Raw genomic sequence first — 25,596 nt, 5'->3', positions numbered from 1 at the left:
CCCACCCACACCAGGGACACCAGCAACCCATCAAGTCCCCGAAGCAATGATGATGGCAACACACAGAACCAATTCTACATTACCTAAAGGCAGAAGGGGCAACAGGACCATCTTACTCAGAGTTACTCTGCCCATAACCTTTTGAAAGGTCCGCTGGGTGCAAAACAGTGATAATGTGTAATGTGGCCCCTGGTCTTTCATGACAGTGGCACACCTGGACCAATACAGTGGTCTGACAATAAAGTACATGTTGAGATGTATTCAATTTAGGTTTCTTCTGGTAAAATCCTGTACAGATTTCACAGAGAAATCTACATGTAATTGAACACTAACTTCATCATTACAAGTATCGAGGACTTGGGTTGGATCATGCTGGATGTAAGGAGGCCTGATAGAACCAGTTGAACACAAACATGCTAATGCCACAAGTATACTAAAATAGATGAAAATATCTTCTTGTACTTTTACGTATCTACAGTTATATTTAAGGAATTGAAAGCTCGGGTACATTAGGCATACATGGGCATTGCCTGTGTTGAAATGGTGTGGGTTAGCTACAAAACAGTCATTGTTCTGTAAAATAGAATTGAAAATTGGGATCTTCCTTATATAATTAACAGGTGAAGATAAGTGTAATTCCACTCACCTGGCCTCCTTGCTATTGGAAAGGATTAGAAGTATCTGAAGTGCAACAACGAACTAAGATTTTAATTGAGCATGCAAAAATGTAATTGTATTACAGCAACGAATTGGCAAACAATGACTAGTCACCCTTGGTCTGGCAATGGACTCTGAACAGCACATTGAAAAAAAGACTACTATCGTGGGGGGTGGAGGGGTGTGGTGTGTGGGTGTATGTGTGTGTGTGCGCGTCGAGTCCTATCTGACTGTTATTGAACGTACTAAACATTGTTGAGTTTGTGGCGTAAGTAGGTGGAAGATTTTTAACAGTTTGTTTAGCCATCTGTTGCTTAAAGACACGTAAGAATTAAAATTATCAACTGAAATCTTTTTCGAATCCATGAGTTGTCTAAGAATATCAGCGTCAGTTTCAATAACTATTTTAGCACTACAATCCAGCTTTTCATTATTAGTAAATACTATTTTTTTTCAAAAAAAAAAAAAAAACATCTCGTTTTTCTACAAGTATCAGGTTTAGAGTTCTTTAACTTACTCTTTTATTAGTTCCTCCATCTTGCCCATCTTTCATGGATAGATACTGTATCACATTTCACTGTTCAGCTTCTTATAACACTGTACCATCTGGTGGCTACCTGTCCTTATTGGAGTAGGGGTAGAGCACAGAAAATTCAGCCATCACTCATGAATCCAGAGATGTGTGTCACTGCTGTCCTGGTGGCAGGGTCATACCATTCTGGTATCACAAAGTTATTTCCAGTCTGCGCGTCTGTGATGGGGTTTGAGGGGCAGGAGCACTACAGCTTCCTGTGTGGTCATTGATGGGCCCCACACTTTCAATAACAGTGTGACAGAGTACTCCTTCTGTCCTTGCTTAGGGAAAGAAACAAAACAAGACTATGACTAGAAGAATGGAAGCACCAAATATGGCATTATCTTATAGTGGCAAGAATGGTGGTGTTCATTCCCTGACATGCCTTTGCGTATTTTGGAGAGGTTGCATATTGAACCCTCTTCACTTGCAATATCAGTAGCAAGCAGTCCTTTTCAACTAGTATTGGGCATATGGTCCCCCCACTGACCTTTTGAGGTCTGGCGGCTGCAGATGTTGAAGCCAGTATAACATGGCCTAAGGCAGTCCCAAGTAGAGGTCAGTGTTGATCATAGACCTTGCTGCTAAGCACAGGATGGATTCAGTAATTGAAAGTAAAGTCTGCCGCTGGGCTTTTATTTTAATGTTAATGTTGCATTACTTCACTATTGCCCAAATTTGGTCAGTAAAGGATAGACCAGTCAATAAAGATTCCAGAATTCTGCACGACCAACATTGCACTGGACAGTTCTCAGGTTTGGTCTGTGGTCATGATAGAACTTTTTAGTTCAGTTTACCCAGAAGTAATGCCACATATTATCTTGGTTAGTTGGAAATGAAGCCAGGTACCTTATCACTTATTTATCCATCTATTTTATGTATTTATTATTTGTACATCAGTTATCTAGACAGAAGGACAACACCTAAAACTAGTAAAGCCAATAGTCTACTTTGGCATTGAATTTTTATTTCCATTCTTTATCCTTTTACAGTTTGTTTTACTCAGCCTTGTGAATTAAAAGTGAACTATGTCTTCTGGCTGCTGTAATATAAAACAAAATAGTAAGTTTTCTTAGTAAGAATCAGTGTCTTGTCATTTGCATTAAAATGTAGGATTTTATACCTTTTCTAAGTCCATCTGAGTGCTTCTCGAAAGCACCCATACTGTTTTGTTGAAATTCTAAATTAAAAAAATATATATTTAAAATTGTTATTGCAGCAAATGGTCACCGCGTTTTCTTTTTCTTTTTGTGGAATATGCTTACACAAACCGATTTTTTTTTTTTTCAAGTATCCCCTTGCCAAAGCTAGATCTGCTGGGTTTGTCAATGCTTGCTTAAGAGGTTTGAAAGACATTCAAATTTCTTCGCCTGAAAGAGATTTTCTGCAGTGGTAAATTGGAATGTTTTTCAGCTTAAAAATACAGCTCCAGTTTTCAAACGCATATTTTACCTTGCAGATTGTGCAGTTCATTGTCACCTTGGTACAGAATAATCGGCTTGTGAATCTGAAACGGAAACGGTAGGCCATGTTGAAAAATATGTTCTTGAATTTACCAGTAAAGTCCTCTCCTGCAGGCAGTATTTGTATGTTGGTATTGTCTGTCCTCCTGTTTGTTTGCGCCACCCATTTTCTCATGTGTCTTCTTACCTGTGTTCACTAGGACGTTATTACTGAATACAAATGGACCACCACAGCCGAATGTATTGCCTCAGATTGTCAAAGAACCAGACAATGACAAAAATCGTGTAAGTAACATTTTTACCAGTCATTTAGCACTCTTAACATTCAGTGGAGAAAATTGTATTTTTTTTTCAGAGTGAAGCTACTAAACAACAGTTTACATAGCATGTACATTTTGAGGCTTTGCCGTCACTACACAGTGTTGGATGAAAAAGTGCTTATACACGCCTGTTAACACGAGGGAGATTATTGTTTCACACTTGAGGAATACCTAATGCTCATATTAACACTTGGCCAGTGCCTTTTTTTCAATTTATTTTTATTTATTATGTGCTGTTCTGTTATTGCCTTTTGAATAGCTCACAGTCTGCCATTAGAATGGTCTTGTACCACAGTTTGTGGTTGGTTGTCTAGGTGACATCCAGACCAGTCCAAACTTTCCTTCAATTACTGGACTGAATTTTAGTGTGGTGGTGATTAGGGTGTTATTATAATTGCATAGGCGTTTATGATGAAATGTGCTTTGTGTGAGATAGAGCCCTGGATTTGTATGTGAAAGGAATGTCTGCTGTCCTGTTAATATTTTTGTGGTGATTTATGAAAAATGTGGGCGAGTGTGATAATAGTGTCAGAGAAGTGAGGGTGGAGGACTTGATAGGTCTTTGTTCAGCACTATACCTTTGCCTGACATTTAGAAATATCCTTCACTTGGTAATGATTTTGCATTTGATAATGTGTTATTCGTGATAGCCTACTAGGGAATTAGCTAAGTTGTGCTGCATGCCTTCCTGCCGAATTGCGTAATGTGTTATGCATTTTATTTTGTGATTCGTGTATGCAACACAGGCCTAACAGACTGGAGACCTTAAGTGCTGTTTAGTCCTGATTCCCCAATGGGGCAGCATATGTTTACGGCTATTATAATTGCTGAAGGCCGGAAGATCCAGATTTTCGTTGTCAGGATGTAGAATACATTGACTGCCAATTTGGCGTTCCTACACTAAGCTGCAATACAATTTGCCTTGAACATCTGGAAGATTGTGAGGGAATGTCAAAGTAGAATTTAACCATTAGAGAATGATTTGTCACAGGCAATCAGTGAAGGTTTTTTTCAGAATGGCGAAATATATAGCTGTCTTCGAAGCAATGTACCAGATTAATTACCTTAAAATAAATCCTGACTGCCAAGCTGGACTTTGGAAACCAATAATGAATGAAGTTTTATTTAAGATTTAAGTTAAACATGTTTTTTTCTGCCTTCCACTTCTCCAAATAAAAATTAGAAATATGAGCACTATGAAAATGTATTTTAAATGCAGAATCTGACTAAAGGGTGTGTTGCAGGGATTCTGTACATACACAGAACTATGCGCAGGAAAAGAGGACCTTGTGTATAGGGGTTGTACCTTCCTACAACCTTAGTACCCAAAATCCCCAAATCGACTAGCTATAGTGTCTCATTCGTTCTCCTACATAATCACGAAGCTACAAATGATTAGACAACCCAGAACACAACACTCCAGACTCTCTCAGGAATCGCGGTAGCAAGACATACCCTTTCGCTCACTCACTCGTGCTTGTCCACAATAAGGATTAGCAGAGTCACTGTAATAGTCCAAAATGTTTATTTTAACTATCGTGCTCTATAATGCAGTATACGAGCCACTACAAGCAGCAAAATGCATAAACCTAGCACATGTAGCATTGTTACAATACCATAGAATATAAAAGGAGATATCATTATAAACTGACAGTGGAAAAAGGACTATAAGCCCTAACCATACTCCCCTTGGTAAGTTGAGGTATTTTATATAAAGGAAGATCTCTGGGCTTTGTCAGCAGACCCCATACCTTAAAGCCTAGATGGAAGGTTTACATCATAGGTACAGCATAGCTCTTCTCCAAGCAAAGGGCTCTCTCCAAGTGTGTGTGTGAACAACATGCATCTCTGTAATATCAAAGCACGAGTCTCCAGCAGTGCAGCTGTGTTTAGCATGTTTTGTCTAGGTGCTAGGAACTGACCAGAACAGAATAACAAGGGGTATTGTTTATCGACCTTGCACATACTGTTCAGACTTGAATCCAAGAACTAGCAGAACGTGAAAATCAGACAGTTCTCATGTGAAAGGCATAAACAAAGTCTTGTAAGATAAAGTCATGTAGTAACGTGCGCAAAAGCAGCATCGTGGCAGCAAAGCTCATGCTAACTTAGCAATGTCGACAATGACCCTAATGGCCATATAACAGGTGCTTGCTCCTTTAAATAAAAAATGTCAATGAACAGAGAGATCAGTCCATAGGCAGTTGTTTTACCTCAGTTCTTTTATTTAACTCAAAATAGTTTTCCTATGATGTGTTCATTTTCAGTAGAAGCCCTTTTTCCTATAACTTTTGTAAGAAAAGATGTACCCTCTACCAAATGTGGACTCAGTTAAGCACAGCAGCTGGTGTGATTACATGATGTCAGGTGTGGTTAGAATTGTAGATGGCTGCACTGCCTGCTTCCTTTTTATAACATCTCAACTTGCACGCTTGGCTTAACAGGCATTGGCAAAGCCAATGCGTCTCGTCAATGCCCGAGCTATCGGAATTGTCCATGTGAATGTCTCTTCGATCGTTTATTGTTGTATCCTGTAGGGTTTGTGAGGCAAGCTTTGATCTGGCAGGCAGATGGTAAAAGTGCTGACAATTATAACTGAACGTAGCAGCCATCTGTGACTGGAAGGATTATCTGTTCATGTGAAAAACAGCGCGATTGACAACCAAAGATACTAAACAGCACAAATTTGGTACTAAGGAAAAAATAAATTGGGTGTTTATCCTATATCATAGTGGAGAGATTTAACACGCCAATGAACTGCGTCTAGCGGTGGGGGGCAAGTGGAAGGAGGAGAGAAGCACTTGTCCATACAGCTTCAACTTCAGGGTCAGCAAATTGCAAGCCTGTGGAAAGGTTGAAGTCCACAAAGTACATAACGGGTCTCTTTTCGAGACAGTGTATTCACGCCATCTAGAGCCGAGACCTCAAAATGGGGGCATCTGGGCATTCTATGAAATTCACAACATCCACATATTGCCAACTGTTGCAGGTGTCGCACTTACCTTCTCAAACCACCAGGTTGTGTGGTCTGAAAAGGCTGCGTCTAGCTTCGACGGCCATGTTGCTGGAGGCTCTGGAAACTACCTACAGGGATCATATCCCACCTACTATCTTGATGCATGGTTGTTAATGTTACATTGAAGTTGAACAATATTGGTATAATTTATAAAACACAGCAGGGTATGCTGTGCCTAGGTCTGTAATGATCATTATCCAAATGCTGGAAAGAGGATGTGTTGAAATGACAAAAGCTGCCGACTTTGGAGCTGAGGAACCAGGTTGCAATCTCGACATCGGCTCCACATTCTGTGATTCTGGGCAAATCACTTAATCTCCCATGGGCTACCAAGAAACGAATATATCCTTGTGTAATGTAACTCCTCCAAAAACACATCCCAAAGAAACAGCCTGCTAAGCCACCTTTGGTGCGGCCGCCACACTTTTGACCAAGGTGTGTGTGCCTTTAACCAGTGCGGCAGTCATTTACAGTGCAGAAGCTCATGTTTATGCTATTCGTTGTAGTGGGACACCTCTGAATGTGTCAAGCTGTTCATACCTAAAGAATTAGCACTGAGGGTGCCTATTCAGCCAAAGTCTGATCTGCGGTTTGTTCCACCAGATCAAGATCTTTATGTTGAGGATCCTCCGGTGGATTACGCTGGCCACCACTGAGATGATCCAGTAGAACAGAATTGTGTGCAAGCTACACGCGTTCCATTGGGTGAAGGAAAAAATATCCAGGATAATTAAAGTTTGCCCTCAGGAGATACCTTCCTAAATAAGGGCCTATCTCCAAATGACCATCTCATTTGCTGACCACAGGAAGACTGGAAAGAGAAATTGACATACCCGCGCTGCAATCTGAGTTGCAGTATAATGTATAAATTTTAAACCTTGCAGTTCCCATCTGCTCCAAAATACTGTGTCCAAGGTCTCGTAAACTACATCCGTGTAGTACTTTTGACATGGCACGCTACTAAAGCAGTGCATACTTGTGAAGAGTGTAAGCACAAAGCATCAGATACCAACCCAGTTTGGAAGGCCTCCAGCTGATTGGCTGGTAGTGTTAGCCATGACCAGGAGCTTTGGGTATACCAGGGCTCTGCCACACTGCCAGATAAAAAGCTTGACTGTATTTTCATGGTGGCAGGGTCAGATAAAAGGACGTATGTAGTACCCATCTGATGACAAAAGTTTGGAGACTGACACCCTCATTGATAGAGAAGCTGTATCAGATCACCGTGTGATGGTTCTCGGAAGACATTTTTGTTCAAGGTTACCTGGTCTTGATCAATACTCATTGTGAGCCTACCCTTTTCAGGCATAACTCTCCATGTGAGCACTGTATGGTTGAAGAGAATCCAAGCCGAGACGGAGCTTCCTAGGTTATGAGCAGTGAACCTCTCACTTTTCCCTCAGAAAATCATGAGGGGGACTGGCTAGTGAGCCTTAAGATTGAGTTAATAACACTAACAGACAGCATTTATTATATCATATTATCAGTTGTCATTCATCAGAGGCTCACTATTGGAGGCAGAGGAACAGATTTTCTCTCTTCAATTTCAATGGGGTGTCTACTTGCTGCAAAATTCTCTTTCCTGCTGGTAGGGAATTATGAAAGACAACTTGGTTCTGCAAATTATGACCTAGTCATAGTCACCAGTTCATTCTGTTACTGACAAAAATGCTGCCAAATTTAGTTTATTATGTCGTACAAAACAGTTTTTCCTACTCTAAAAAGAAATAGCTACAGTTTCAGCGAACAAGGTAGAAAGTGACCTTTTGCAGACAAGGGAGAGGGTTTGGTACGCAGGATACTTTCTGATGAATAAGAAAGAGACCAAAGGGAAAACAACACTTTCTAGAAATCAGAGGTCTCAACAAGTTCATAGTAAAAGAGAAATTTCAATTAATCATCTTGCAGTCCGTTCCCACCTTCCTCAATGCGGGACATAATCGGTTTACCATAATACTAAAGGACACACAAATCATTATGTCTTGGTCAGGAAGAGTCACTGCGCAAAATGTATTCCGAATACCTAATAAAGCCTCTACCCTGCATGTTGAATTTGTTCTGAAGGTATTTTCCTTGCTCGGCGGCACCTCAACTTTTGTACCAGGACCTCCATATCTTTCCTTACCAAGATGTTTGGCTGCTGATGTTCACTTCAAAGAATCAAGTGGCCAACACAGTGAAAATTGATGGCATACTTTTATACATGCTAAATGACTTAATGAACTGAGCAAAAGTGTCCACAATTCCTCAGAATGAAGAACCTTTTTTGGGGTGTATTGAAAGTCAGAGGGTACATGTTTCAGATCATTTACTGGAATTACAGCCCTTCATACTCTGTTGGGGGTAAGGCCATCAAAAACATTTAGAAGATTTTCGTTTGTGCCCCTTTGGCATCCAATGTCCTTTTTCACAAAGGATTCAAACGTATGAAATCTTATGGATCAGGGTGTTTTGTTTACATGAGAATCCCTTTATCACATCAACATTTTGTATCTGAGAGGCATCAGACTTGCAGTTCAGTCTTTAATGCTTCTTGTCAATTCCGTGTTGAGACACCTTAGCAGCTTGCCCAGCATGTTTTAAGGCCACAAACAAGTGTGTGCAGGATCTTTTGTTCTGTCCAGGGTCAGCAATTACGCCACTCAGTGATTCATATGGAGAGCATTAGAGCAGGACCCAGAAGTGGTGCTGATTTGCTTCAGCTCTTGTGGAGAGCCTCTTAGAATACGATTTGGCACAGAAAGAAATAAAAAAATACCAGTGTTACAGGTCCAGGCACTGAAATCCTACATCACAAGGGCATGCCCTGTCCATTGACGGGTGCAAGTCACCATCCTTTTATCCTGTTAACTTCAAAGACGTTGCAGAAGTTAGAAAACTTAGTAGCCACGATGATTGGTCAGCTCGGAATAACTGCCACATCTCCGATCAGACTTCTCTGCAGCTTTTAATTGTTATATAGCTCCACCACTACCTGGTGTCTAGCGGCTTAGGTGCATGCTGCTTGAAGTCCTGCAGTATGGTTGTTTAGATTTCCTGAAGGTTTGTATGCAAATTCTGCACAGTGTTAGATGTTCCACCTGGATCTGATTTGGAAAGAAGTGAAATAGGCTCTAGATGTAGTACAGCTCATGCCACCACACCCCATTACCTATCAGAAGGCGTTTGTGTCTCTTATTAAAGGCATGCTGCTAAACCGGCCCTCTAGTATGATTACATTTGTGTATGCCTTTTAGCCGAATAGCATGTAAGCAGTCTCCAGGTCAAAAAACCCAGTAATACACAGTTTGCCCTGAGGGATTGAAGAGGGGTTTCCACCAGTCATGACTCCAGCTCACCCCGGTGAACCTGTAATAGTGCTCTCTCAGCATAGGGGTTCACCTTTTGAGCCCATGCCAAGATATGACATTGACATTTCTGACCTGAAAAGTTGGTGTTCCAACAGCTATCCTGCGATGAGGAGGGTAAATTGGTGTCAGTGGATGAATTGTTTACTGTTGTCATCATCCGGATTAAGTAGTACTTGGAAATGGTTGTTCTTCCTGCCCAAGGTGATGACAACATTCAGTATAAAGCAAAACCAAAGGGGATGATGGACGGAGTGTTGAACATTGCAAGCACTCACCCCCAGTCAACTGATCTAGGTTTAATCCATCATCATTCTTTAGCTCACTCCGCCACCCCGATTCAGACATGGCCATATGCAAACCAGTCTGACCCTGTGCCTCATGGGAACAGTCCAGCACCGAACTGCCAAGCCATGTCTTCCCTGGACTGGAAACAAGCATCCTGGGACCGGTTTCTGGCTAATCAGCCATGCTAGCTTGAATCCAGCGGCAAAGTGAGCAAGGGACCCACGTCTGGGCATACCCTGCCAACTTAGGGCGAACAAAGCAAAATCAAAGGGGATGATGGACGGAGTGTTGAACATTGCAAGCACTCACCCCCAGTCAACTGATCTGGGTTTAATCCATCATCATTCTTTAGCTCACTCCGCCACCCCAGTTCAGACATGGCCATATGCAAATCAGTCTGACCCTGTGCCTCATGGGAACAGTTCAGCCTGAACTGCCAAACCATGTCTTCCCTGGACCGGAAACAAGCATCCTGGGACCGGTTTCTGGCTAATCAGCCGTCATCAGCCAGCCTAGCTTGAATCCAGTGGCAATTTATACATTCAGTATAAAGCATACTTTTATCTTACCGACTTTTTCAGGGATGTGAAGTTAAAGACTTACACAGAGCTAGCTCTGCATCGATTGCATGTGAGACAAACACAAGTAGTACTCCCTTGAAAGGGTGAAAGTCATAAGATCAAGGTCTCTTTTGGTCATTTACACTCAAAACAATGTAGCAAAGCTTGTCAACAAAAAGTGGATTTCCTTAGGTACTGTACAATCTATTCATCTATGTTTGGAGAGAGTTCTTCCAAGATGTCCTAGACCTCATTCTTTGAAGAAGTAAGGCATCTTTGGATGGTTTTTTTATGTTAAGGAATCCTTTGTTATTGAATTCTGAATTTTGGTGTTTTTTCACACTGTAAATAGTATGTTAAAAGTGAAAGATAGACGAAACGTTTTTTTTGTTTTTTTGGTGGAGAAAATGTATTTTATGTTTCTAAAGTTCACTTGTCTGCTCAGAATAATTTTAAGGTTAATAATCTGGAGAAGATTCTTTGCTGGGGAGCAATTGCTACACCTAAGTAAACATTTCCTTCTACTTTCCTGTTCCTCACACTAAATGGACAGCCATATTCTGTATCCCTTGTAGCATGCTGGCAAGATAATTTGTCCCACCAAAACAAATGATTACCATAGTCCAAACCGGAAGCAATCGCAGTTTCGATGATGATGTTATTTGTAAGATGTTTATTAAAGGAAACAAACATCCTTAGGAGCGCTTGTATGTGAAAAAACAAATTATGCCCACAACATTGACCATGGTATTTGTAAACAGCTTGTTATATAAAAGATCTAGATTGTTTGTTTGCTGTTGGCACAGATGTGTGCCAGACACTCATCAGAGACCTTGGGAATATTCAGCCAGACGTCATTTGTCAGTGCTCACATTGAAATTAATAATTTTCCCAACAGCCATGTTGGAACCCCTTCACAACTAGCCTAAGCTTCCATGCAGATCCCAGCATGGGACCCTCTCAACAACATTTTTTAGAAGGCCAACAAAATGATTTTTATAATGCACCTTGTAGCTCCCAGATTAGTGTAAACATTAAAGGAGTGACATTACACGGTTGGTCATTCCTGGGCTTGCAATACGCCTAGATGCAGCATTCAGATCTGCAACTGCCAGCCAGTAAAATCTCCATTAATTGTCTAATATTAATATATTTGAAGTCACTAAGGGCCTGATATAAGATTTCGGTGGATGGTTTACTATGTCACAAACATGACAGCCTGCTTGCCCCATATCGAGTGCCATTGGATATAACAGGCGACCAGGCTATCGGTCATGTTTGTGATGGAGTAACCCATCTGCCGTACTCTAAATCAGGCCATACGTTTTTACGGTAGTAAAACCGTTCTCTGGCAGGTTTTAGCATAAACCTAACTTGACACAATAGACATCCAAGGATACATCATGACAGGCAGTAGGGAACATCACAAATTGTGATGTTTTGTAGCCAGGTTAAGATGGCTTGAACTTGCCTGGATATGCTCAGTGACACAGACATATTTGAGCAGATGTCACTGTCTAGACTAGACCATGGGCCACAGAGTATGGTTTGTGGTGTGACCGAGAGCCAGCAGGGTTACAGTAGGGGGGTATAGATGGATCAGAGATTGTGTAAAGAGGTCTAAAAAAATGTTAAATAAACAGGAAAGCAGGTTAACTAAAGTTAAGTGGTGCTGGACACCACCGTAGTGACTTCATAACTTCATTTAACCTATAAATAAATGCTTGCCCGTTTATTTAACATTTTAATGACTATTCGTGCTGAGCAAGTAAACAGCTGCTCAGGCTGCTGTTTACCAGGGGGTGCGCACGTAAAGGTCATTCGGACCGCAAGCGGCCCCCGGGGCGTACTTTTGAGTATTACTAGACTCTGAACAGCATGCAGTGCAACTACTCATTTTGTGAGCTCTCCAATCACATGCAACTTTTCAAAAACGAGGCCAAGACTAAATAATGTCTGCAAATTCAACATTCTGCGTTTATATCTATTCTCAAACCAGACCTAAGTGCATAAACCTTGCACTGATGCAAACCCATTTTCACCACCTTCGCTTCTTGCGTAGTAGAAAATAGAGCAAGCAGATTTTGCTTAGTTTATTGGATGAAAAGATTTTTGCACCACAGACAAAGAAAAAATTAAGGAAAAACATTATGAAACCATTGGGAAAAATAATAAGCTTCTATTGCTTATAAATCATTTAAAACGTTTTATAGAATTTTGAGCAGCGAAACAAAGGCTTGGGTATCAATACCGCCATTATAAAAATGAGTAAATTGATTTTATGTTCTTATAGCTGCTAACCTAACAAAAATTCTACAAAAGGATTTTGGCTTTAAGTTAATCTCACATTTGAAAATTAAAAAAATCTTATAATTTGTAGACTTAGAAAAAGTGGTGCAAAATCAGGTGGTCCATTTTATACTTGGTGTAAAAGTTGAAGCATGTGCATTTGGCCCTGTTTCATTGTAAGCGCACTGCAGAAAGCTGGAAATGATCTTATCCATTTATTGGCTCTAGTGCAAACTTTACTTTACATAGTCATCAGTGTCTAATAGGGCAGCTGTCCTTACTACTCCTCAACATCCTGCTACCCCGCTCTATTCTTATAGATCGAAATGTAGTGGGAATATACTTTGCTTAGAGGCACCCTCATTTTATGCACAGATCAATCAATCAATCAATCAATCAAAGCATTTATATAGCGCACTACTCACCCAGAGGGTCTCAAGGCGCTGGGGGAGGGGGGTCCGCTACTGCTCGAACAGCCAGGTCTTGAGTTGCTTCCTGAAGGCGAGGTGGTCCTGGGTCAGGCGGAGGTGGGTCGAGAGGGAGTTCCATGTCTTGGCGGCGAGGTAGGAGAAGGACCGTCCCCCTGTGGTGGCTCTTCGGATGCGGGGGACGGCGGCGAGGGCGTGGCCGGTCGATCGAAGCTGGCGTTTGGGAGCGTAGAAGTTGAGGCGGCTGTTGAGGTATCCTGGGCCTTGGTTGTGTAGGGCTTTGTGTGCGTGGGTGTGGAGTCGGAAGGTGATTCTCTTGTTGACCGGGAGCCAGTGCAGGTCTCTCAGGTGTCCGGAGATGTGGCTGCGACGGGGGATGTCCAGGATGAGTCGTGCTGAGGCGTTCTGGATCCGCTGGAGTCTCTTCTGGAGTTTGGCGGTGGTTCCGGCGTAGAGGGAGTTGCCGTAGTCCAGACGGCTGGTGACGAGGGCCTGGGTGACCGTCTTCCTGGTCTCGGTGGGGATCCACCGGAAGATCTTACGTAGCATGCGCAAGATGTTGAAGCACGACGAGGAGACGGCGTTGACTTGTCTGGTCATGGAGAGGGAGGAGTCCAGGATGAAGCCCAGGTTGCGTGCGTGGTCTGTTGGTTTGGGTGCGCTGCCTAGGGCGGGGGGCCACCAGGAGTCGTCCCAGGCGGAGGGTGAGGATCCCAGGATGAGGACTTCCGTCTTGTCCGAGTTCAGTTTCAGGCAGCTGTTCTTCATCCATTCGGCTACCTCTTTCATCCCTTCGTGAAGGTTGGCTCTGGCGGTGGCGGGGTCGTTGGTGAGGGAGAGAATCAGCTGGGAGTCGTCGGCGTAGGAGATGATGTTGAGGTTGTGCTGGCGTGCGATGTCTGCGAGGGGGCTCATGTAGACGTTGAAGAGGGTTGGACTGAGCGAGGAGCCTTGAGGAACGCCGCAGATGACTTCGGTGGCTTCAGATCTGAACGGGGGGAGGCGGACTCTGTGTCCTTCCGGCGAGGAAGGAGATGATCCACTCCAGTGCCTTCTCCTGGATTCCGACGTTGCTGAGTCGCTGCACTAGTGTACGGTGGCAGACAGTGTCGAAGGCCGCGGAGAGGTCTAGGAGGATGAGGGCTGCTGTTTCTCTGTTGTCAAGCAGTGCTCGGATGTCATCGGTGGCTGTGATCAGGGCGGTCTTGGTGCTGTGGTTGGCCCGGAAGCCAGACTGTGAGAGGTCGAGGGAACCGTTCGTCTGGAGGAAGGCGGCCAGCTGCTTGTTGACTGTCTTCTCGATGACTTTTGCAGGAAACGGGAGCAGCGAGATGGGGCGGTAGTTCTTGAGGTCGGTGGGGTCGGCTGATGGCTTCTTTAGTAGAGCGCTGAGTTCGGCGTGCTTCCAGCTCTCCGGGAAGGTAGCGGTGTCGAAGGAGGTGTTGATGATGTCCCGCAGGTGGGGTGCGATGACAGCGTCGGCCTTGTTGAAGACGTGGTGAGGGCAGGGGTCGGTAGGAGATCCGGAGTGGATGGAGTTCATCGTGCGGACGGTGTCTTCGGTGCTGATCGGGGTCCAGGCGCGGAGGGTGGTGGTGGGGGGCGGTGGTTCGGTCGTGGCGTGCGTCGGTTGAGTGCTGAAGCTGTTGTGTATGTCCGCGATCTTGTTGTGGAAGTAGGAGGCGAGGGAGTTGCAGAGGGCTTGCGAAGGGGTGATGTTGTTTCCGGCGTTGGGGTTGGAGAGCTCTTTTACGATGTTGAAGAGTTCCTTGCTGTTGTGTGCGTTGTTGTCCAGTCGTTCCTGGAATGCGGTTTTCTTGGTGGCGTGGATGAGTTGGTGGTGTTTTCGGGTGGCGAGCTTGAGGGCAGTCATGTTGTCCGGTGTTGGGTCTCTGCGCCATGTTCTCTCGAGGGCTCGGCAGTTCTTCTTGGAGCTCTTGAGTTCGTCGGTGAACCATGGGGCTTTCTTGCTACCGGTCTGCTAGGCGGGGTCTTCAGAGGAGCGAGGTCGTCTGCGCAGTTGCTGATCCACTTCGCGAGGTTGGTGGCCGCCTGGCTTGGGTTTGTTGCGCTGGTGGGAGGGTTCATGCTCAGGGAGGTCGCGAGCTGGTCGCCTGTGATCTTGTTCCAGCAGCTGCGTGCAACCTGTTTCTGGTGGTGGTGGATCGTGGTCCTTCTGAAGCTGAAGTGGACGCAGCTGTGGTCCGTCCAGTGGAGTCCGGTGGCGTGGCTGAAGGCGATGTCCTTGCTGGATGAGAAGACGGGGTCGAGTGTGTATCCGGCATAGTGGGTGGGGGTGGTGACCAGCTGCTTGAGTCCCAGGTTTGCGAGGTTGTCCAGCAGGGTGGTGGTGTTGCGGTCGTTGTTGTTCTCCAGGTGGAAGTTGAGGTCCCCGAGGAGGATGTAGTCAGCGGAGAGGAGGGCGTGCGGGCTGATGAAGTCGGCGATGTCTTCGCTGAATTGTGTGCGTGGTCCCGGGGGTCTGTAGATGAGGGTTCCTCTGAGGGTGGTCTTGGGGTTGATGTGGACCTGGAAGTGCAGGTGCTCGGCGGGTGTGAGGGTGTCGTCGGTGTTGGTCGTGATGCGGATGGTGTTCCTGTGGATGATGGCGATGCCTCCTCCGGTCTGGTTGATGCGGTCCCTTCGGATGATCTTGTAGCCGTCTGGGATGGCGATGGCGATGTCGGGCGCTGAAGAGGCGTTCATCCAGGTTTCCGTGAGGAAGGCGACGTCTGGTGAGGTTGTGTCGAGCAGGTTCCAGAGCTCGATGGCGTGTCTGTGGACGGAGCGGGTGTTGAGCAGGATGCATTTCAGGTGGCTGCTGCTGTTGCTCGTCATGGTCTTGGTTGGTGCTGGAGTAGTGCTGGTCCGGATGCAGGTGAACTTGCAGGCGTTGCAGCAGAAGGGTCCGTGGGTGCGTCTCGGGGTGGCTCGGTAGCATCCTGGGATTCGGCCGGCGTTGAGTGCGTTGAGGGTGGCGGCGTCGTACGTCCGGCGGGTGGGGCGGGGGCCAGGGGTCCTGGCGCAGGGCGCGGACGGGCGCAGACGGGCTTAGCCTTGGCGCATCTTCGGCGCTCATTCGGCGCTCCTGCTGCGCGCGTCCGCTGCGCGGTCGCTCTGGGGGCGTCCTAAGAAGGGGGGACGAGAGGGCGGGTCAGCTGGGCGGCGGGAGCGGCTCGGCCAATGGGCCGGTGGTGGGCGGGGCCTGTGGCGAGCTGCGGCGGGAAACTGGCGAGCGGGCGACTGCTGAGGCTGGGCCGCTCGGGGGGCCAGGGGGGCGTCTGCGTCGGAAAAAGGCAGCAAGGCTGGCAGGCAGGAGCAGGAGGCGGCAGGAGGAGCAAGGGGGTGACAGATTAGTCCTCATCCCTTGCACAGGGTCTTATTTCAAGGTAGTGGAGTGTGCCTCATTCTTGCTACATCTATGAATTCATTCCTTTCACATAATATTAGAATCTTTGTTGGCAGCAAGATTGAACCTGGTTACAGACATGCCCAAGGTACCGGTGCTTAGTGTTGAAGCAGGCAGCATGGTTTACTGCTTCGATGAAATCACTCTGCGTTTGTAGTTTATTGTTGGAGCTGCAGCACTGGTTTTAAGTACTAATCCAGAATAACGGTAATTCAAGCTGGTGGGTTGTCTTCTGTTTGAGATTACTTTGCACACATTTGCAACCCTTCATTCCACTTACTCTCAAAAACTCCTGAAGGAACATCTGGAAACCTTGCAGCTCTTCCCATGACCGAGATCCTTTCTCTGCTGCTGCATCCAGCATTGATATGAATACCAAAGAACATCGGTGATTGGCCTTGCGAGAATCAGCCTGCAAGGTTCTGGATCACCAACCACAGCTAATTCGGCAAATGGTAACTAAAATGGGGCACTTGGGTTGAGGTTCAGCCAGGACACCCATCGCAAGAGTACTTGGAAATCATATATGGAGGTGAATTGGTTGCAGCTGGTTCATCAATAAAGTCTTGGATGTAGGTCAGATGAGGCTTAATCTTGGTGTTTTGACCAAAGGTTCACAACAAATATGAATTGGCCATGTCCTTTCATGCTTTTTTTGTTTTATTTTACACAAGTGTACACTGTGATGGCATGAATGAAACCTTTGATCACAACGTCGAGGATGGTGCTTGCATTTCATTTCACAATGCAGGTTGTATGCGCTTCGCCGTTTTCAAAATGAACTCGGGCCTCAAACCTTTGTTATGATTCAACAAACCATAACCGTAGATGCTAGCCAATTCAATAATGTACGAGGAGCAGGTGGTGGCTCTTCCTAAGCACCACTGTGTTCATCTCTGTATTCCATTACATTTGGGTTTCTAAAGTAAAAAATATCATCCATGCTCTAATACATAAGTAAGAAAAAAGAAGCTAACAATCGCAGCATTTTCATATCTCTTCCTAAAGAACAGGAGATGATTGAGCTTTTCAATTGGGCAGTTTTTTTAATCTCACAATATCTTCTATAAAGTATACCTGCAGTCTGTCCTACTGCACTAGATCACAGGGCTCTGATCACTGCTGTCTGGACAGCTGATAGAGGGGATTATGTCCTTCATGTAGAGCATGACTTTGGCCTACAAGCACATGTTATACAAATAAATAAATTAAACAGAGTAACTTTAGACTTTAAAAATATGAATTAGCTAAATACTATAAGGATGGAGCACTTTTATAACAAGTAGCCTCTGTGGCAAAGACGTTTTAGCAAAGTTTGGACCCCGTTTCTTTGTTCTTATTCCGGAGTGTTTTTGAGGTTAAATACTTGTGAACTACAGAAACTCAGTTTTGAGTCGCTTCTAATTTTGACTAAAACTTGTATGTCATCTATATGTGTGGAATTTTACTCCCTCCCATTGCAAGGTTTTTTGGTGAGACTGTGCATACAATTTAAAGAAGGATGCAGACTGGACTCCGGAGACAAACCAGAGGAGATGTAAATAGTTATTTTACAAAGTATGAGACACTTGCTATTTATATAGACTGGTATTGCTCAAGATCATGTGGTCCAGGTAGTCTAATGAGACAAGGATTAGCATATCAACATTACCCGAATCTACTTTTCTAGCAGTGAGTTCTGCGCAGTCAACCAAGTATTCTGTACCTCTTCTGGGTTAAAAGCCTGACTCAAAATTCTTATGTAGAAGCTGCATTTCAAAGTGAGCCTTAAATGATACAGTTGCTACTTTCATAATCTCTTTAAGTAGGAAAACGCATTTGAATTGGGCCAGTAATCTCAAAAGTAACCAGGATGTAGGCATGCGTTTTTTAAGTGCAGGGTAACTTAGTAGATCTTCGCAGTGATGTACACATAGGCTGTTTTAAAGGTTGGTATTTACAAAGTTAGTGGTAACCTGATCAATGAGCATATTGAGTTGTTTTTAAAGACCAAGCTGTGATGGGGAGGAGAAGTGCATGTCACTTTAGGTTAACTGATGTTTACCAGGACAGATCCCTGGCATTTGGGTATTCCTTGAACTTCCAAAGTGTCACAGTATATTGTGACTATATGTGTTCTATCAGGATCCTTCATAGATAGCTGTGTCTGTGAGATATTCTTAAAACAATAGATGTTTAATCTGCTCCTGGGATGTGCTATGAGCTACTCCAAGGGAAATATGTTGCTCGATATCCTTAGTCTTGGTCTTATCTCTTACTTGAGGTTCGAGAAGGGCAACAGTAGCATCTATAATGGCTTTAGGGTAAGTTATCTGAAAGCTGATAAATTATTCTTTATGTTCAAAGAAGCTATGTTTCTCCTAAGCACACTACATTCAACCTCTTTTCCCTCTACCCAGATACAATTCCAAGTTGTGAAGGTAGGTGCTAGATTCAACCATTTTGGATTTTGTCTTAAACTCACCTTTAAAATTCTCGAACATGAAAGGTTTGCTGCTAAATATTATTGCTGCTCAGAGACCCCTGAATCGACTCATAAGATGTCTAATTCTCTACAGCTTGAGGTTTTCCATCATATAAGGTAAGACTGGGTGCGTGTGCGACGCAACAAAGATTGTGGCCACACTTAAGCTCTACTCCTTAGCTCCTCGCTAATCCTCCGCCATCTGCGCCGGTGACCCTAGTTGAGACCCCCACCTCCTGGGCTCCCCATGACCAGGGTCCCCCGTGAAGGTGAGGAGCTGCACCTGGTCCGCTTTGACGATCTTTCCGGTGATGGAGCGCCTATATCGAGACACCACTTGCCATGGCGGCCTTGGGGCGTAGGTGCAAGAGGTTGTAGGCTCGGCCATGGGGGATACTGTTGGTGCTGGCTTTTGTGATGTTGGGAGAGCGGCTCCTGTTGATGTCACTGTGGACGGTGACTGCTCCCCAGCTGTGGGTAGGCATTTTGCTGTGCACAGACCGTGTTCTGCCACATGGGCCGCGTAATTGCCTGGCAGGCCACGAACGGAGCAGCCAACAGACCTAGTGAGTACCCCGTGACTGGCTGCTCATGCTGGACCTGGGGCAGCCAGTGGATTGATGACTAAAGCGGCAGGCCCTCAAACAAAGTGTAGGGAATAGCGGGACCTGGCCAGTTTGCTAGCTGTATTTGGACATGTCCTAGAGTACCATTGACACACTCCTGGGACAAGCCTGTGGCGCCCTCGAGCTGGCCCCTTTCACGTGTGCTACTACTGGAGAGGCCCCTACTCTCACTGCTGCGGAGACCTCAGCTAAGACTTTGTCTTTCTGCCTTAGGGCACGCAGACTGTGACTCGTCTGGGGCGCCTCGCTGGGTCGAAGACCACTATGGGCAAAGGCAGCTCTACCCCTTATACGCCAACCTTAACAAAGATTGATCTTTTACCGCAACGACCCCAGGCGCTACAATGCACAGCCCAACTAGATCTCGCTACCATCCTCCAGGCCATCCAGGACTCGCAGGAGGCAGTGGAGACCAAAGTAGAGGAGATTAAAGTGGGCGCTTCGCTACTGAGCCAAGATTTGTGCAAAGTCGCCCATCAAGTTACTGGAACTGAATGTCAGATTTCGTTTTTGGAAGATGATGTGACCACCCTTAAAATTCAAGTCTCGAACTGCTTCAATGTGACGGTCACACTAGAAGACAGGGCTCAGAACGCTGACCATTGTGCACACAGGAATAACCTCCGGTTTGTGGGGTTTCCTGAGGTAGTAGAGACACTGGGCTCAGAGTGCTTTCTGGAAGACTGGCTGAACTCTTGGGTCCCCAAGGGAAGCCTGTCAACCTGGTTTGTGATAGAGGGGACTCATAGATCCCTCACGCAGCTAGCTCCCCTTTTTTCCCCCCTAAGCATTGGCACGCCCGATGATTGCCAGAGTCCTTAACTACGGTGACATCATGCTTTATTAGGCCAGAAACTGACAAGACCTTTACTATCTGCACCTCATGGTATTTCCGGATTATACACGAGCAGTCCAGCAGCGCAGGTGCTCTTTTGATGAGTTAAAACAGGAGCTGCCTGCCCTACAGACCCTCTATGAGCTTCTTTTTCCCACAAAGCTGAAGGTAGACTTCAATTCCAAAATCCTTTTCTTTGAGACACCAGAGAGTGGGCAACTGAACAGCTAGAACTCTGCCAAACAGAGGGGATGAGCGCTGTGGAGGCACAAACAACCAGGAGCTCCCGTCGAATGCCCCTAAATCCTAGAGGAGAAGACTCACCAGGTTCTGGAGAGTGGGCTGCCGACCCTGTGTTCACTCGGTCTCCACTGATTAGGAGGCGGGCCGGACGTCTCCCTGTCAAGGTGGTAAAGTAACTCCATAGCCATGTACATCAGAGCTGTTCAATGCCCCGGCTGGGGACCCCGGTGCCCTGGCATGATGAGCAGACCGTCAGCGGTTTAGGGGATCACCTGCCCTTTTCTGGGGAGGACCACACACGCACTTACCACGTCCACAGTCTCTGGCTTCAGATCCTGAATATGAGGTTTCAACCAAGGTGCTAACTAGCCATGTATTGTTCCTTTCACATATTCTGTTTTAGGGCGACACATGTGGAAGTATGTGGGGGACCTAGGCGAAGGGGTGTTATCAGTATTATTTGTTTGTGTTTTCAGTTAAATGGCCACATGCATCAAGAGTATACCTGCTCACACCCAGTCCTGCACACTCTGCTCCATATCCAGAGCATTAAAACTTTGACTCAGCTCGGGGCCCCAGCTTTACATGGCTTGACCTGTGATCCTTATGGCACCACTGGAGATCATGTTTTGGAATGTGAATCGTATGCTAGACTGTATTAAACGCTTTGATAGTTCTCCACTATGCCCAAAGATTTCAGTCAGCGGTTCTCATGCTCCACAAAACGCATTTACTAGGGTAGCAGTGTCCTTTCCTCCGTCGCCAAGGGTATGACAGAGTTTACCAATCAGGGTTTTCCTGGGGCTCACGTAGGGTAGCCATCATACTGCACAAATGTTTTCTGAGTGTGGTGAATAACACACACTCCAACCCCTCAGGGGAGGTATATTGAGATGGAAGTCCTGCTGGAGGGCAAGTACATGGCTGCAAAGTGGTGGGAGGTGACTTTAACTCGGTACCCGACCCAGATAAATACTCAGGTAGCCCTCCAGGGCCGGGACGTCTTTTTAGAGCGCTTGCTGCACAGGCAGACAATATGGGGTTCTTAAATGCATAGAGGACATAGCAGCCACAAGACCATGCTTACACCCATACATTGGCAAAGCACATTAGGTCCCGGATTGACTATCTTTGGTTGCCAGCCACAGATATCCTTCAGTTAACCAAAGTCCTAATCCTGCCTCAGGGCATTTCCGACCATGAACCTCTGATGGTGCAATTGGGGTCTTCGGAATCAGGACTCCATCCCATGTGGTGCTTTAATGCATGGTACATGGCCGACAGAAAGTTTTCTGCCCACATGAGGCCCAAGATAAAAACCTACATTAAAGAAAATCAAGGTACTGTCCAGTCAGCCTGTACCCTATCGGCGGCCTGAAAGTCATCGATCCGTGGCCATACTAAGGGGCTCATCTGTGGCCATAAAAAACAGAAGTTTGCATAAATTACAGCCCTGGATGCTCAAATCCTCTCTAGACCTCCAGAGCCGATTGGACTGCTCACCATACCTTGAGCGGCGACTGCCTGCTGCCAGAGCATCAGTGAGATGGTTCTTGCTGGAGGAAGAACGTCAAGCTGGAGGGAATCAACTAGAAAGGTTTAGTAATTTGGCGACAAATCAGGGGAGTTTACTGTAATGGCTGGCCACCAGAGAGATCGCTTCTAGAGTGATATTGTGGATTTTGGACACCGGAGGACACCCCAAAGCCCATACTGCCGAAATCATATAGGTTTTTGCAGATTACTACAAGGCCCTATACAGATACAGACCTTGGCCCCTCCCGAAAGCAGGCGTATCTGCTACTGGCTGATATCCTACTACCCTCCATCCTTCGCTCCATGGTCCAGGAACTAGACCAGGCAATCACGGATGAGGAAATTACGGATGCGTTATCCGATATGGCCCGTGCAAAATGCCAGGCCTCGACGGGCTTTCAGTTGAGTATCACTGTAGGGTCTGAGAGCTTCTGATTCGCTTCCTTCTGGCTATGTACACAGCAGAGGTAAGTGCCTTCCCTCCTGATGTAGACATGGCCATCATTGTGGTGATACCCAAACAAGGCCAACATTTAGAAAACTGTGCTGGATACTGCCTTATTTGAGCCATCCTGACCAATGCAGTTTAATGCTGGCTTAGGGCACTCGCCTCTGTATTCGAAGGGTCTACGTTGCACTCTCTCTGGCACCCCATCTTAAACACCCATCGGCCTTACTCTTGATTGACTTTGAGAACGCAATCCTGGAGAGAGCTGGTCTAGGTCCTCCGCGCTCGATGCCTATGATGTACCCCTCTTCCGGGCAGATCGGCAGTCCTCTGGCCTGAGATACTTGGAAGTACTCAACCTTTATAGGGAGGCCTCAGGGTTCCGCATCAACAAGCCATAGTCCCTGCTGGTGCCCGTTACTGGCGACTCGACTACCTGCTCATGGAATGACACCATCCCCATGCATCGCCTTTCTTTCCATTACCTGGGCATTCATGTCTCTATGCCTCCTGGATTGATGTGGACCGTAACCTGTTCTTTCCTGCTCACTACAATGAAACCAGGCCTACAAAAATGTCAGCGTCTCAGGCTTCACGTGAAGGTACGAGTGGCCCTCTTCAAAATGATGGTGCTACATCGATTCCTCTGTGTTCCAAAACTTCCCACTCACAAAAAAGTCATAGTTTGAACTCTACTATCCATATCTTTCTGTGGGCGGGTGGACGTCCCTGGATTGCCCAGGCCAATTGCCGACTGGCTACGTTTATAAACAGCTGATCTTCACTGCTATTATTTAGACTCGCAGGTAATAATCATTAATGACTGGCTCAATGGAGATTGGGAAGATCCTGTATATATGGCCAAATTGTCCGTGCTGGATCTTGATAAGATTCTGGCTGTACTTAATGGGGCTCCTATTCCCCGCTCCCTCCCAGGGATCACTAAGGTATTGTTTCTAATCTGGAGGATGATATTACGACCTACATGCTGGGATCAGAAACTAACAGAGATGACCCCCCTTTGGCAGGGAACATGGCTGCACCACTCTGCAACTCTGGAGGGATACTCCAAATAGGATGAGATAGGAATAACTCATCTGGGCGACGTATGGGCTGGCAGTCGCATTCTGATGTTTCAAGATCTACGGGAACAGTTTTAACTTTCCCGCATTCAGCTCATAAGTACCTACAATTGCAGCATGCCTGCCAATAACATTCTATTTAACACAACAATTCCAGAATTTAGCCCCCTTGCGGCCAAACCTCTGACTGGGAACCGTTGCAGGGGAGCCATCTTGCAGGTTTATCAATCCTTGGTTATTAATGCGCCCAACCACTTTCCTAAACTAAAACAGAATTGGGAGGGCTGACTGGGTGAGCTGGACAGCGCAGAATGGAGGGAGGCCTTCATGGCCCTCTGGGAACTAGCCACATCTGCACTTTTGCGCCTGGTTCAACTTAACTATGTACATATCACATACATGACCCCCATATGGCTGTACCGGGCTGGAAAAATTCCACAGCCTACTTGCTTTCGCTATGCAGCTCATGGACCTGACTTCTTCCATGTTGTCTGGTCCTGTCCCATGCTAGCCCGCTATTGGCAGAAGATAGAGCGTGAAGTCTCCTTTGTTCCAGACAAGACACTAAAGCTAGCCCCATGGATTACCCTGCTCGTGCATGTGTTTTTAGAACTGCTGGTTGCCATATGGGACATAGCTCAAAAGCGGACCTCAGCACCCCTGTACAATTGCTGAATGGCAGGCTGGGGTGTATTGGTGTGCTGACCAAGAACAACCCGTAAATGTGGCTCATGCGTTCCCACAAAAACACCAAAGATCTGGGGCAGGTGGCAGGATTATCATCATGGACTGTGCTTGGGGATTGATTAATGCGAGATATTTATACCAAGCGCGGTTGAGGACAGATGTGGGGGCTTTGATTTCCATTGTCTTTCTATATATGCTTTTAAAACAATAAAATGTGATTATAAATAAGAAAAGACCATATACACTTATGTAATCAATAGATTTTAGCTGAGCAATTCATTGGTATACTTTTACCCCAAACAAGATCATACCTGATGTAAACTGTAGAGCATAGTTTACCCAGCAGTTTCCCCGGTATTCGACTTCAGAAGACCTTTTGGCATAGTGAGTCATTGTTCACTTTTGGCACAGTTATCTCAGGACTTTTCAGTGGTCTTTGGGAACATGAATATGATCTCTTCTTTAGAAGCCTGTTCCTGAACCTCTTGTTATCTGTGGGGAAACAGTTACAGTGTTCAAGGTTCAACAAGGGACTTCTTGCTAGGGGAAGATTCCAGTTAGGAGATACTGAATGGCCCAGCTCGATTTCCTCCAGACTTGTTGGGTGCCAATGAAAATTAAACATTTTCTCTTGAATGGAAATTGGTTCAAACATGCAAACACTGGTTTTTGTGAGGTACCACTCTGCCCGGGTCCTGCTACCATTTGTTAAATCAGTTTTATTCGCCAGTCTATGTACTGCTTAGTGCAGAGGTCTTTTTACATACCTCTTGCACTTTCTTTCCTGTGATCAGTTTTGGGCATTTTTATCCTTTTTTAGGTCTCGCCTGGTGTGGGCTGCGCACATGCGCAGTCTCGCTGGCGAGATTGAATGATTTGGGGTATTTTCTGTAAAGGGCATTAAGCCCCGCCACTCTTTTCCATTGGCCGGCTAAACGGTGGCCAGCCATTGGAAAAGAGGTGTTGGTGACGTTTTAGTTCGGCTTTCTGAGCCATCCCATTTGGACGGGCTCGTCTGCCTTCCTTCTGCCGTGAAAGCTTTCTTACTTTTATGGGGCCATGTGTTTCAAAACACATGGCCCCATAAAGACAAGAAAGCTTTCACGACCGACGAAAGTGAAAGCGGACCATGCTTGTTTTTGAGCGGGCCATCAGGTTTGAGGTCCAGCTTTGTTATTACATGTTGCATCAAGACACGGCATTATAGTTATTTGGCATGGAGGTTTGTCGAGTGGAATCTTTGTTTAAAGTACATTGCTCCAAAATTCTTGTTTGTGCAGACATTACCAAGCACCTCAATTCAAAGATCTTCCTGTTGTAATAA

At 45.6% G+C, this 25,596-nt stretch overlaps 1 protein-coding gene across 1 annotated transcript in view; it reads left to right on the top strand.

The window, feature by feature from the left end:
- The window catches only part of HSF2 (heat shock transcription factor 2), a 199,492-nt gene that overhangs the window by 125,096 nt on the left and 48,800 nt on the right, over positions 1 to 25,596 (top strand). Inside the window, exons 6-7 of the mRNA XM_085611268.1 lie at positions 2,691 to 2,752; positions 2,895 to 2,979. Coding sequence (XP_085467394.1) covers positions 2,691 to 2,752; positions 2,895 to 2,979 — 147 coding nt within the window. The remainder of the gene's footprint in view (positions 1 to 2,690; positions 2,753 to 2,894; positions 2,980 to 25,596) is intronic.

The sequence above is a fragment of the Triturus cristatus genome, chromosome 6 (genome assembly GCF_964204655.1).
Source record: "Triturus cristatus chromosome 6, aTriCri1.1, whole genome shotgun sequence".
Taxonomy (NCBI): domain Eukaryota; kingdom Metazoa; phylum Chordata; class Amphibia; order Caudata; family Salamandridae; genus Triturus; species Triturus cristatus.
Note: the sequence above shows the minus strand (reverse complement) of the source record. Positions and strands in the feature narration are given on the sequence as shown.